At 37.9% G+C, this 14596-nt stretch overlaps 1 protein-coding gene across 1 annotated transcript; it reads left to right on the top strand.

The window, feature by feature from the left end:
* The first annotated feature begins 455 nt into the window (after positions 1–455).
* Positions 456–13228, top strand: LOC140156995 (retinol dehydrogenase 16-like). Its single transcript, XM_072180048.1, has 5 exons — positions 456–647; positions 8968–9194; positions 10946–11204; positions 11808–11974; positions 12786–13228. The coding sequence occupies exons 1-5, from the start codon at positions 556–558 to the stop codon at positions 13016–13018; spliced, it is 978 nt and encodes a 325-aa protein (XP_072036149.1). The 5' UTR covers positions 456–555; the 3' UTR covers positions 13019–13228.
* The last annotated feature ends 1368 nt before the right edge of the window (positions 13229–14596 follow it).

The following is a 14596-nucleotide window of genomic DNA, read 5'->3' as shown; positions in this document are numbered from 1 at the left end:
TTATTATGATTGCAGACATACGCAGGTGATGCGTGTAACCTGCTTGTAGTGCAGCGCGATATATTCAAAAATTATTTGACCCTATTGTAATTGTAGTTAATCCGATTTACGTAACTTCCGGCCAGCGTATAATGATGGGCTTTCAACCCTGCACGACGGCGGTAAGTTAAATCGATGATAGTGGGGCACTGTAAAGAATCAGTCCGAGAGTCGACCTAGAAATACAATTTAACACTTCATTGTGTTTTTTTTAAATTATTTTGTAGATTTAGTCCATCAAAAAGTACTTGTAAGGCTCTATTTTTAGCGGAACCACTGAAAATCCTATTACATCCCTTGAGCGATGATTGTCTTTTTAAAGAATATTCTTGTCCATAAATCTGTGATTATATTGTGGAATATGTTTAGGTCAATTAACTGAAAGACGGTTCGAAGGTCACTTTACCCAACGACGACAGTCAACGCATACATTGATTATAGGACTTGTAGAACGTTGCTTAATACCGATTACGGTTTCGTGTATGTAATGGATGATGCATAGTTTCTTTATTAGACATGGAGTTTTTGTCGCTAGCTTTCCTGGTTGTATTCGTGTTTCTTGTCTCTATTTGGTTACTTGACAAAATTAAAATCAACATAAATGGAAGGTAAGCCAGTACAGTGGATTCGCAGATGATCGCGAATATATCCATACCGGGATCCATACCAAGGGGGTGACACTAAATTCACGGTTGTTCTATTAGCAACGCAAAATCTATGAAAAATTCAGCTGGTTTACTAGCTAGAAAGTGAGGCCAGTTATCGATCCGTTATAGCTCGTTATGAATAATTCATGTTCGACCCCTTGGATCATGTTAATTGAGTTTGGCAAATAACAACGTTGTTAGTTTTGCGAACTTTGCCTGTTCAATGAGAGTATAGCGCGCCCCAATACATCTGGGCACAAAACAGGCGAAAACGATCCAGTTTAATGAAATGGCGGACGGGTATTCCCATCAGGCACCAGTGATATGTTTTTTCAAAGAAAGCAAAGTCAAAATTAGGACTTGCTGTCAATAATATGAAGGAAATTATGTGACAGAGGCAAGGTGGGAATACAAGTAGTATTTAAGTTATAATAACCTTTGATACCCGACCTGACCTTCCATCATGGCGCCTTTATTCGTCTTTATTCGCTACTTGCACGGTTCCGCCATTATGCACTATGTGCGGGGAGAGCCTCGAACTGGCAGCAGCGGAACGGTTTTTGGGCGATGCTTTTGACTATGCTTCAGTAGTCATGAAAGAATTCAAAAGATAAGGCCAAGTAAAAATAAAAATATGTTTCTTGTCCGGGTTTTTAAAAATTAGGAAAATTAGGGGCTTTTTATTTTCTATTTTTTATTGGAAAACGGCGCTAAATACGTCGTACCTGTATTTGGCACCATATTTTGGGTATTCGACATACAGATTGATATCTCAGAAAAAAGAGGAGGCCCTTTTTATTTCATTGTTTTTGAGAGGTTGGCCCCTCTAGTGATCATTTAGATTATTTAGTTTCTTCTTAAATGACGTATTATGTATTAACAAAGCCGTAAAATAAGTTTCAACTTCTGAAACATCTGTTTCAACAAGTTATAAATAAACTGAAAGTTTACAAAATAAAAAGAGATTTGAAAAATCTTCAAATAAGGAGGAGCGGGCGCGGACGAGAAACATGTATTTTTTTTACTCGGCCTAACCTCTGTCCCAATAATCCCAAGCTATTGTCTGAAACTGCACCTCGGAAGATGTATGGTAAGAACTCAGTCCTCAAATGATAGTCATATAACGACCAAAAGATAAGTGACTGACTATCATTGAGGACTGAGTTCCGCAGTCTAATCCATACCAGGGCTATGACACTCACCTCATTTGCATGGCAAAAGTACCCGTCTCCTCTGCAGCCAATTTGGTTTCGCTCCATCGAAATCAAGCTGGTCACGGAGGAGACTACCCTCCTTTGTGTTTGTTCATTTGTGTATGGAGAGCCCTTTTTGGAGTCTATAATGACTTAGGCTATGCTCTAGGCTATGCTCTCAGCTAGAGTCCGACGCTGCATTGTACTAGAAATACCTTTTTTGTGAAATCGCTATAGAGCCAATCGGGAACACGTATTCGTTTTGAAAATATAGCATTAAAATTAGTATCACCCTTGTGGCCCCCAGTGCAGTGAAAACCTTAATTCTTTCATTAAAAGGAAATGAAAATTAAAAAAACACGGATCTACCTGTGCACCTATAAAATGGGCATGATGCAGTCATGTCTACAGTAGAATTCATCTCGACCTTTGCAGGACTTAAACCCCATTAAAAGCTATTAAACCAAGATAACACTCATTGAAGCAGCTCAACTGATTAAATCAGATCTTCTCTGGTTGTGTACAAGTGTCTGTTTTCAATGTGCGACATCGCAATAAAGCTGGTATTACAGCTTCAGTTGGGTAACCGATTATAAAGGAAACGAAAGGAAACAATGGTATGTGTACCATTGTTCACGAAATGAGACAAAGACCTGCTTTTTGTTAACCAGCATTCTTCAAAATGAGCAACATAATGATTGTTGACTTAACACGGTTTTGAAATAATTTCTTCATATTTTTGGTGTTATCTGTCGTGTACATATCCTTCCTAAAACACAAAAGTGCGACCCTCTCCAAACATCTAAATTAGCTAAAAATTTAGGACATGTTACAAAACTTTATTTTCTAGAACCTATTTAGAATAATTTAAATGTAGCTTTTACCGTTTTTTTGTGGCATCCTTCAGAAGTGAGCGGTCCGATACCAATATTTTCGGTCAAATCTCCATTCAATTAACACGGGGAGTTGGCTAGCTATGCCTTGCCCTCACTCATATTTTACAAAAGTGCGACCATTTCTGAACATCTAACCTAGCTGTAATTTTAGGTCATGTTAGAGAAATATATTTGCTAGAAGTTTTGGAGAATAAATAAAATATTGGCTGGTTATTTTTCACACAGTGATGTTAACTAGGCAAGTGTCCATTCTCCCAACATACATCATTTGTTGAGGTCACACGTCAATGGTGAGAGCAATGTGTATTGTGTATAGGAAAACGGACAGTAACTGCAGTATGGCACAGCAATTTGTCTCAAATATGAATGAATTTTAAGAAACATACGGGATATGATGAACATTGACCTGACGCCATGATATTAGGATCTATTAGTCGTTTTATATACAATGTATATACCGTATTGTCATAATACCAATATTTGTCATTATATATGATGAGTAATATTTAGCAACGTAAATGTGCAGTTCATATGCACAAACGAATACTGATCTTTATGATATTCAGGTTTTTGTACATCACATATAACATGTCACATAGGAGGTCATACGTGTTGACCTTCATCTATTGTATTTGTTCATCTGTGTATGGAGAGGATTAACGCCATTAAAACTCCATCAGTATTAGGGCGTAGTTCAGTGAACTCACCGGATTTGTATGTATATGTATTAATGGGTCGAGGCGATTGCATTGAAAAACCTAATAAATTATTCATAACAGTTACGTAATCAATCGATAGTGCGGACACTTTTCATTTGCAAACCACCAAAATTCGTGATCTTTTAGCGTTGGAAAAGAAACCACGTGAATAGAGTGCCCTCTCAAGAATATCAACTCTCTGTCCATACCATGATAACTGGTAATCAATACTGACGTTACGGGGTAATTTGAAAGCCCTAAATTCATGAAATTAAAAAACATTATTTTCCAATGATGGACTTTGAAATAATTATGAACTCCTGGGGATGGCACACGGGTGGCGGTGGTGGTGGTGGTGGTGTGTGTGTGTGGTGTATGTGTGAAGATGTAGCCGGGAGGGGCAATACTTTTTTTGGCAAGCCGAAATGGGGAAGGGGAGGTGTAGCAGTTTTTGGCAAGCCCAGCGGGGCATAGTGTCAACGCCCCGATATCTTCATGGCAGAAATCGCCATGGTAGGTTGAATCCACCGCCACGCATGGCCATTTTGTAGACTTTTTGTATCGACCTGTTTAATAGTTTTGAGTCGCATAATGGGCCGAAGGACATCTGACTAAGGCTACTGACAATAGCCCCGATTAGACCGGTGACTGACCTCGCTGTATGTGAGTCGAGCATGGTACGCCATAGGTCATATGCTTTTAGACTACCTCCACGATTGGCCTATACACTGCGCTATATAATTCGGCACATATAAATCAGAATTATTGTCAGTTTTTGACTCAAGACGCAAGCTTCTTTCTCAAGACGCAAGCTAAAGACTATCATATCTGTTCAAAATATATATTCAAGTGCAAGGAACCATATCTGGTTTCTTTATACGAAATCATTTACGGGAGATATTCATCATTTTCTACCCTCGTGCATAGTACATTCACGTGTATCGATCCCGGGTATTGATTTTAGTATCTCTGCTGACAAAGTAATTATTAGCCAGGCGATGTCTGTGTGCGGGGGGCACCTTTTAAGCTCTAAAAGTGCTTCGGACGGAAATGCTAATTTAGGTCTATGCAAAATGTCCGGTTCTCTGCTCCAGCGCTGCGCCGCGTTATTTATTTAGACTAAGGCTGAAAAAATTGGGTAAGTCTGTGCCCGGGTACCCTATATGTAATTCAAGGGCCGCGTACCCGGAGCACAACTGCAAGTATCACATTTAAAACAAACACAAACATATGTGTGTCCGTAGCAATGATATATATACAATGTACCTGCAAAATATTTAATGTACTAGTCAAACATATCATTGTTTGATATTGATCTTGATGTAATTATATTTTCTGGAACAGGCACCAAGTTTTTCAACTCATTATGGGGCTATTAAACTTTTCAGCAAACTTTATACGCAGACTGGGCCAGTGTAGCGCTGGTAAATATAATTAAATAGTAACCTTCGGGTATTGAGCTGCTTTCTGTACTCAGGCACAACACATTTCGAGCAGGACTAATTTTCCCGGGTATTACTCCCTTAATTTACATCATTTAAAGTTTAAAAATAGATAACTTCTGATAAAGTTACCGTATGCTCATCAACATCATAGCAATGGTCTTCATATTGGGCTACCAAACCTACAGGGTCGTACACCAATACAAAAAGTCACTGATAACCCCACAAACCATTCGAGGGATGCATATGTCAAGGTCAGCGCACGCCAAAATGAACCATCGCACCCAGGACCAGCACACCACTTGTTCCATGGGTGTAAGAGGCAATAACTGACAGGTTTCTTACCCAGGGAAAATACCAGCTGACGTTCATATTAGGGTGGGCTTGAACCCATGAAAGGACACGCATAATATTTTAAAGCAAAATGGGAGTCTACCAGTGATGTATCGTTCGAGTCCGGACTCGAGTCCACTTTATGTTGGACTCGGACTTGGCTCGGACTCGGACACAAAAAGACTCGGCTCGGCTCGGACTCGGACACAAAAGGACTCGGACTCGAAGCCGAGTCCGGTCCGAGTCCAGTCCAATTAAATGCATGTAAAATGTGAAATGATTATCTAAAAATGTCAAAATAGATCTCAAATTTCTTGACTTTACTTATTAATTTGGCCATTTTCCAAATTAATTGAGGCTGTGAAATCTGTGATCTGCCATATATCCTACATAGCCACCAAATTATTTAGATTTATCTGTCACTTGGCAGAATCATATTATTTATATCATTAATGAAATAATTGATAATTAATTAAATGCATAATTTTATTAAATATTTGGACTACAAAAAATATCTAAGAGTTCTTTCATAGAACTTTCCAATCCATTAAAATTAAACTCTTGAAAGAGAGAAACATGCACACTGGACCCTACATTTCAGCTCCCACTTAGTAAAATAGTACTCATCCATAGTGGTTTGTGTGTGCTACTCACTGCACATTTGTGTGGGACAATTTTGAAATGATGTTTAGAATTATTACAGGTGAATTTCTGTTAGTATTATTATTATGACAATGATCATGATGATGATAACGATGATGACGTATGTGATGATAATGGTGATGATGATGATGATGATCTTATATATTTCTGTGATGTATAATTTCAAATTTTGAATACATTGCAATTCATTTACATGTACATGTATGCTTCTCTAGCCTGGGCACAAAAGTTGTGCCACACACACACACAAAATATCCCCCACATGACTGCTGTCTGATCATTTACAGTACAGGTGATCTGCAGAGGATGATTTAAGGAAGCCCCATCATGCACTGTAAAAGTGTTATCACTAGAGTTTCAACTGCCACTTTACTTTTCAAATCCCATTGAACTCTGTGCAAAAGATGTTGTTTTAGAATTGCCCGTGTGTCGTCATTACTTGGTCGATTTCAGATCTAAAGTGATGTATGCATGAAGGATAATTCACACCTTCTGTAGATAACATAAAATGTGAAATCGACCAACTTGATGAAGGTGTTTTTATTGTAAATATGTCTGTCCAAATTCAAATTTAACCATGTACGTGTGTATGCAGTGGGCGGGCAGTGGTGTCATGTTCACTCACACAGCTGTGCTAACCGCAAGACTTGCTGGGAAGTGCTTAAATCATCCTCTGGGTGATCTGATACATACGTTCAGGTGTTACATGTATGGGTCTTTGAAGTATTGTGTGTACGGTTGGTTGGTTGACTTAGATTGAGTCTTTAAAATGTCAACTGGTGTGTGAGGTGGGGTGGGGTGGGTTTGGTAGGGTGGGTGTGTACAATGTATAGGGAAAGCGGTGTGTGTTATGGTGTAGTGAGTGACCTTTGACCACTGACCTTCTTTTTCTACAATTTTATCATCAAAATGCCATAAAATTATGCGGAATCTTTGAAATTTTCTTTTTTTCAGTAAATTTGTATTGTAAATTTTCAAATTGGAAACAAAATATAAAATTTTGCTCCATTTTTTGGAAATAATGACCCATTTAAAAAAAATGTTATACCAAATGACCCCCTTCTTTAAAAATGTTATACCCAATTACCCCTTTTTCATCTTGTTATACCCAATGACCCATTTTTGTACAAACAGGCTCCTACTAAGCAATGCCAGTAGACTGATACATGTCACATTAAAGTTGAATGACCTCACCCCCCCCGCACTGACCTCTGGGCATGGACTCTGACCGAGTCCGGACTCGAGCCGGACTCAAGTCCAGACTCAGGTCTTATTTTTGTTGGACTCGGACTTGGCTCGGACTCGGCACCCCCGGACTTGGACTCGAGTCCGGACTCGGACACAAAAGGACTCGGACTTGGCTCGGACTCGGATACTAATGGACTCGGCTCGGCTCGGACTCGGACAAGCTGGACTCGTGTACAAGTCTGGAGTCTACGGCACTACCGATTGAGCTAAATGGTCCGGTAATTTATTACCATACCGTACAAATTCGTCAATAAGCATAATTATCATGTGCCTATTAATAATAATAATAATAATAATAATGAGAGATTTAATATAGCGCCCAACGCAAATAGCCTCTGGGCGCTTTACAAAACATAAAACCTAGGGAACAAAAAATTTAAAAACAATATATAGCCTAACTTAAACATACTATTACACATACACAATATTGCAAGAAAATGACCGGGTACATTGCACAAGATTGGAAGCACATAGCAACTCTTAGGTGGGGAGCCGAGCCGGGAGAAGAAAGCAGAGCAAAAACAAGGAGCCGGCAAAACGCAGACCAGTCCACCACCCTGAGTCACTATGCAACTCCAATCAAGTACAAATAATAATGGCAACAACAACAATGCATTAACAAAATTAAATAAGTTAAAAACAAGAATCAAATCAAAAGCAAAATTATACCAAGAGTCAGATCATGCAGTGCTCCGCAGCCGGAGGCACAGAAGAGAACTCAAAAAAAGGAAACGGAGAACTGCATAATCCAACCATGAGAAAAATACAGAGCGGCTTAATGGCAAAACCATCAGATTTTATACGAGTTTGATCCAAGGCACAATAATTAAAAATATAAATATTATATCAGCTAACAAGTACAATAAATATTATAATACAGATCTAAAAGCATAATAACTTAACATGCTATTACACATACACACTATTGCAAGGTAAACGATTACATGGTTGTACAAGATTGGAATCACACAGCAACTCAAAGTGGGGAACCAAGCCGGGAGGAAACAGAGCGGACGCAAGGTACCGGCAAAACGCAGAACACTCCACCACCCTGAGCTACTATGCAAGTCCAATCAAGTACTGGTACAAGAAGAGGCATTAAAGAACCAAAACAAATATGCATGTCAAACACAGTGAACTAAAGCAACAGAAAAAATTATTTTAAACATGCTAAAAATGACATTCAAAAGCAAAAATGATTCCAAGAATCAGATCATGCAGCGCTCCGCAACCGGCCCTAAACGGACTCAGGCTCAGAACAAAACAAAAGAAACGGAGATCTGCATAACCCAACCAAGTCATAACAAGGCACATTTTCTTATAGAATAATTCTATAATATATCGATTATTAACGATTTTATAGTAGTTTGTTTAAACGTTTTCATTATTTTAAATTTACAAATATTTAAATGTCTGTAACACATTATAATGGTAAAATTAAAAGAAAACAAATGAAAAAGTTTAACAAGCTACCCTAAAAATTCGCTCCTGTCCGAGCAACTCGTGAATACGCACATATGCTTATTAACGAATTTTTACTGTATAGCATTTGTGACGTCTAGTTAAGATGCGACTATGGATGAAATTTGAAAACGCTATTCGTATTAGTATCGTATTCATAATGTGCTAACTTGAATACGAAAATTTACTGTTCTCTGTCCATGGAAATATGGAATCCTTAACCACATTCATTTTTGCGCTTTGTAATAATTATAAAGTTTCGTAATAATTATTTGGTCTCTCAATCTAGAAGTTACCGGTTCGAATCCCACTACAGTTATATTTTCTTTTCTCCCGAATCTATACAGGTACGTTCTCATAACGGGATGCGACACCGGGTTTGGTAATCTTATTGCCAAGCAGCTGGATAAGAAAGGATGCTATGTTTTTGCGGCGTGTTTTACGGAAAAAGGTGCATCTGATCTTCGAGCAGCCAGCAGTAATCGATTGAAGACGGTACAAATGGATGTTACGAAAAGTGAAAGTATCAAAGCCGCTTATGATATAGTAAAAGCAGATATACCAGCAAATAAAGGTATAGATTTTGAGGGGAAAGCGGTTTTTCATTTTTATCCACTACAAAACATTTGTTATCAGGTCACAAAACTTTTGTGTGCAAATTTGATCAACTTTAATATTATAAACACAGGTATTTGACTTGACTTGTTCATTTAAAGTCCCATTCAGTGATCTCAGCGAAAATGTAAAAAAAAATTGTTTATGAATTGCTTAAAAGTGAAGGATAAGTCATTCAAATTGTCATTTGGTGTTGTTGAAATGAAAACTTTGGCAAAAAACGAAGAAAACAGCAGTATTGACGAAGTTGAAGCCCCATTCAAATACATGTACTAGCTAATTTATATACTGTCAGTATTATATTACAGATTCATGTAAATGCCTAATTTTGTCTTAAATACACGGCTTTCGGCTGAACCACTGAAAGGACATTTTAGCACATCTATGACAATGACAAATGCATTGTGATGATTTTTACGATCGTCCGGATGAGCAAATCACTGAATGGGCCTTTAAATGACGTGATCAAGCTTCTACGGGAGAAGCGATCACGTGATGGGGCATTGGGAAGCACTTGAATCAAAACAGTGAAGTCATAGCTGAATATGACTAGATTAAAAAAAAATGGCCTCATTATTTAGTTTTGAAAACCCCATCCTGAGTTTATTTGAAATCACAAGACGTCCTTGTATACCATACCTGGCTGCAATAGGCTACACCCAGGGGCTAGACACTAGGCCTCAACGGCAATGATCACCAATACTTTTTTGTAAGAGGGTACTCATAATAGTAATGCTAATTTTAAGAGCTCCTCATAACCAAACCGGGACACATTGGGACAGCCAGTGGTAAACACTCTTTTCGAAACTGACTGTAATACACATAGGACCAACAGCTTTACTTCCCCTCCTAAAGACGGGAACCTGTCGTGGTTCATTTACCCAATTCTAAATAGGCCATAAAGGAAAGCGGAAATCTGAATTTAATCTACGTACCGATATTGCCAATTAAATTCAGACTTTTTCCAAGTCAATACCCAGCAAGTTACCACCGCGGGGACCTCATGCACCCAAAGGCAAGTACCCTAACCAGGCTCTGCATAATAATATTACGTTATCTCTGACTTCAATAACGTTTGCATTCTCACTTCACCTTTTGACATGGTTGAGTTACTCCCGAGGTTTCTATCTGTACATCTGAGGCAGTACAAGTTACATGATACTCTTATGCAGTAACTTGCATATCATTACCTTATAGGAGTGATATTCGCCAGAGGCATTTGGTAGTCAACAGTTGACAGTCTCAATAGATGGAGTATGCTAAAGTTTTTGTGGAATAAATTGGCGAAATTTATTCGGTTTTTGCTACTGTGCCCGTCAATGAAATCCAAACTTACGCTCGCGTAAATTCACATAAGTGCGTGCCACTCACGCATTACGCAACGCGAAACTGGATTAAGCTCTGCACAAAACTGCGAGGATTTTATATCAATACACGATGTTATGAGTCTCTTTTTTCGCCAGTTATAAGCCGAACAAACTTTACAGGCACTGTTATAAATTCATATAAAATGCGCGTCAGTCACGCATTACTCAACGCGCAACTGGTCTAAGTTCTGGGTAAAACCGTGTGCATTCTATATCAATACACGCCGTTATGAGTCTTTTATTTTCGCCAATTATAAGCCGAACAAACTTTACATGCACTGTTTGAATAAGTGAGTTATTACCGTCGATTGTTTGTTTATTTGCGTGACTCGTTTCTTTCAAGGTCTTTGGGGAGTTATCAACAACGCTGGAGTAACAGGCCATCCAGGACAATACAATTGGTGGACACGGGAAGAAATTCGCTCCATAATTGAGGTCAACTTACTGGGGGTCGTAGAGGTGACCAATGTTTTCCTTCCGCTCATCAAAAAGGCCAAAGGTCGTATCGTCAATATATCAAGCGCTCATGGGATATATTCTATGCCGATTGGGGGATACGAAATGGCGAAATATGGCATAGAAGCTTTCTCAGATGGCCTTAGGTAAGCAAAAAAGAGTAGACCATGTGGCAAATTCCAAATGCCTATAAGCGATTTAACCCCAATTCGCACTACGACCATCGTTACCGTGACGACGTATTTAGGGTAAAAAAAATCGCAAAAGCCTTTGCGATTTTCCGAAATGATCTCTTACAGTGATCAGCACTTTAGCTAATTTCTGACGAGCAAAACGATTTCATGGAGTAGTCATCTCATTATTTTGCCTGGAATGGTAATGACACTGGCACTCCGGACCTGAGAAGGATGCAATCACACCCGGGCAATCACAACGACCACAACCTTTTGTCTTTTGCCAAATTATTCGTTTGAAAACATCGTTGTTGGCATGGCAATGCCGTGACATGGTTTCAAAGAACTCTGAAGGCGAAAACCGCAATCTCTCCAGTATAAAGCTGAATTTATTATGCTCCATCACTGAGCGACGAGCGATCGGTTTCTAGCCAATGAGATCGAGTGATTTTGGTTGCGTTGGAAAAAGCGCGATACCTCATTGGTTAAATACCAGTCGCTCGTCGCTCAGCTTAACAATTAACTAGTCATAAGTGAGCCCTGCCAAATTACATATATATATTTTCTTTTCATTAGAATTCTAATGAAGCCGTATGGAGTGACCGTTCACATCTTAGAGCCGGGTTACTTTCGGACAGAAGTAACCAATAAAGACGGCAACATATTTCCACGGATGGATAGAGCCTGGAATAGGTTGACTCCGGAGGAGAGGGAGGAATATGGAGAAGAATATTATCAGGATTGTAAGTGTTTGTCCTGACTTAAAGAGGGTGTAAGATGAATTAAAGTGATACAGATGACAGTATAATCTTCAGTGGTGTTAAGTGTAATTTCTTGGAAAATAACCTCATTTTTTTTATTTATTTATTATTTTTATCGTTTCTTTCAAAATAAAAAAAACTCCATATGTTGGCTTGTTTCTGGACACGTTCAACTGTCTATATTTAGCACAAACATACATTACATTTGAATTTGGGTTAATCTCAACAATGTCACCAAGTGACTAAATTTGGTCAGACTAACTAAATTCAGTCACTTGGAGGCAGTATTGATGTCTACCCAAATTCAAATGTAATGTATATATGTTTGTGCTTTAATATAGATAGTTGAAAGATGTCTAAGTTAGAACACTAAGACCATAAGACCATTTAAGTATAGAACAATTACTAACAATGATAGAAGTTAACAATATAACTAATCCACTTTAACTCATCTGATATCATCTTTAAAATATCACACTTTTAACGTTCATCAGCTCATATACATACAGTGCTTAACCATAAATTTAACAAGCAAGCACAATCTCTTTGGTATGTTCACTTTTTGGATCCAAACAACATGGGCTTCTGAAACCTGGCAGTGTTGTTAGATGTTCACGTCGAGTGGTTCTGCAAACGGCTCTTTTCACATTCACCACATTTAAGTTGTCTACACCTTTATGAGTGAATTAAAGGAAAACAACACTTTAAAATAATATAAACAACCTACATGTAGAGCACAAAATGAGTAATTTTACGAAAAACTTTTATGTGTTTCTTCATGATTTTTTTGCAGTGAAAAACGTAATGTCTGAAAGATTTTTGGACAATGCAAGTGATAAACTCTACCTGGTTACAGATGCCATGGAGCACGCCCTCACTGCATGGTGGCCATGGCGGCGCTATCTTCCTGGCTGGGATGCTAAGTTGCTTTATAAACCACTGTCAATGCTACCCGCTTTTCTCACTGATAATTTAGACTTGATCTTCAGAATAAAAACACCAATACCAAAAGTGTGCAAGAAATAAATGGAGTCACGGGGGATAATATAAAAGAGAAATACTGCAAAAATCAACATATATATTTAGCAGATTTGAAACATGATTTGCAAACGTAACATTTTGTTCGGCAGTAAATTTATGATCTACTTGCCCGATTATCGTGTGACAAAAAGTTAAGTTCCATACCTGGCTTTATGTTATGCTGACATCTAAGTGCCAAAGAAATATGCAATAACTGAAAATAACTGAAAATGGTATTATCCACTATAATAATACACAGACAACAATAAAATATTTTAATAAAAACATTTGCATAAGTATTATAATGAAAAAAATAAATACCGCTATAGCTGTAGAATTCTGTTGTATCTTTCTCCTTATTCAACTTTGTTTTTGTTTCGCATAGTTTTGTTTTTAGCGCAGAATTATTTTTCAAGCATTGAAGTAAGCCTAAACTATGAGCCTTGACATGCTTGATGACATCACTCCCATTGACATAGCTAAATGACCCCCGTTCAACAACCATCTGACCTCATGTTCTGGAGTACGAGTTTTTGTACCCGAACACACCCCAGTGCAGCTGTGGAAGGTGTTGCAAAATACGTTGCAATTTGTAGATTCCTTGACTAATTTCCTTTCCAAAAGTGAATACTTTTATAATATTATGTTGAATGAAAAAAAATATATTAAGAAGTTACAGGACTTTTAATTAATGCATTTTTGAGGGTGCACAGTCTCCATCCATGATGAATGCAGAAATCTCCTCAAGTCGGTTTTGACCACTTTGTTGAAGAATTCAACCCACCAAATAGTATCATATCATGGTTGTGCGCCCTTAATATTTATTTCTCAAAAAAATTAATCATTACCGATAAATTAAGCATTAAAACGAGCAGAAATTTGCATAATTATGCCTAAATTTGGATTGGTCATGATTAGTAATGTTAAATCCTGCAAGTGTGCCGCAGATGGAGAGATCGAGTAATTTTTAATGATTTCAAGCAGCCTTTTCTTCAGTTTTCTATACAGAAACACTGGAATAATGTAAATTAGGTAATACTCGGCCATCAAGGGCCAGTCGTAAAAATAATGGCAGTCAACCTATTTTTTCCCAGCCAGAGGAATCAGGCATAGGATGATTTCAACTATAATAGCGTTCGCTAAAGAACTGAGTCGCTCATGTGAAGAAAAAGACGCATTAAGGCAAATTTAGTACATATCTCTTTGAGACTTTGATTTGGTGGTGTGAGATCTGAAGCATATCGTTTATTCTAATTTGTGATTATTCCTCTTTGCAATATAGTTTTTAAATACCTCATAGATTTCACCGTGTTTCAACATTATTCTCCACCCGGGTGTTAAGATCTTTTTTGGACAACCTGTATGGCTGGTGACGCCATCATGACTATAAAGGCCTTAAAATACGATAAAAATATAAAATATGATACGATATAAAACAAAGCTTTATAAAGACTATAAATATTTTTATGGCTATAAAATTTTAATTTGCTGCTGATCAGCTCCTCTCACATCTACGCTAAATATATAGATGATGAGGCGATCCATATAGACAAATGCGAGTTCCATCATCTAATTGGGAACCAA

Source organism: Amphiura filiformis, chromosome 7 (assembly GCF_039555335.1).
Source record: "Amphiura filiformis chromosome 7, Afil_fr2py, whole genome shotgun sequence".
Taxonomy (NCBI): domain Eukaryota; kingdom Metazoa; phylum Echinodermata; class Ophiuroidea; order Amphilepidida; family Amphiuridae; genus Amphiura; species Amphiura filiformis.
The sequence above is the reverse complement of the archived record's forward strand: the minus strand, read 5'-3'. Positions and strand labels throughout refer to the sequence as shown.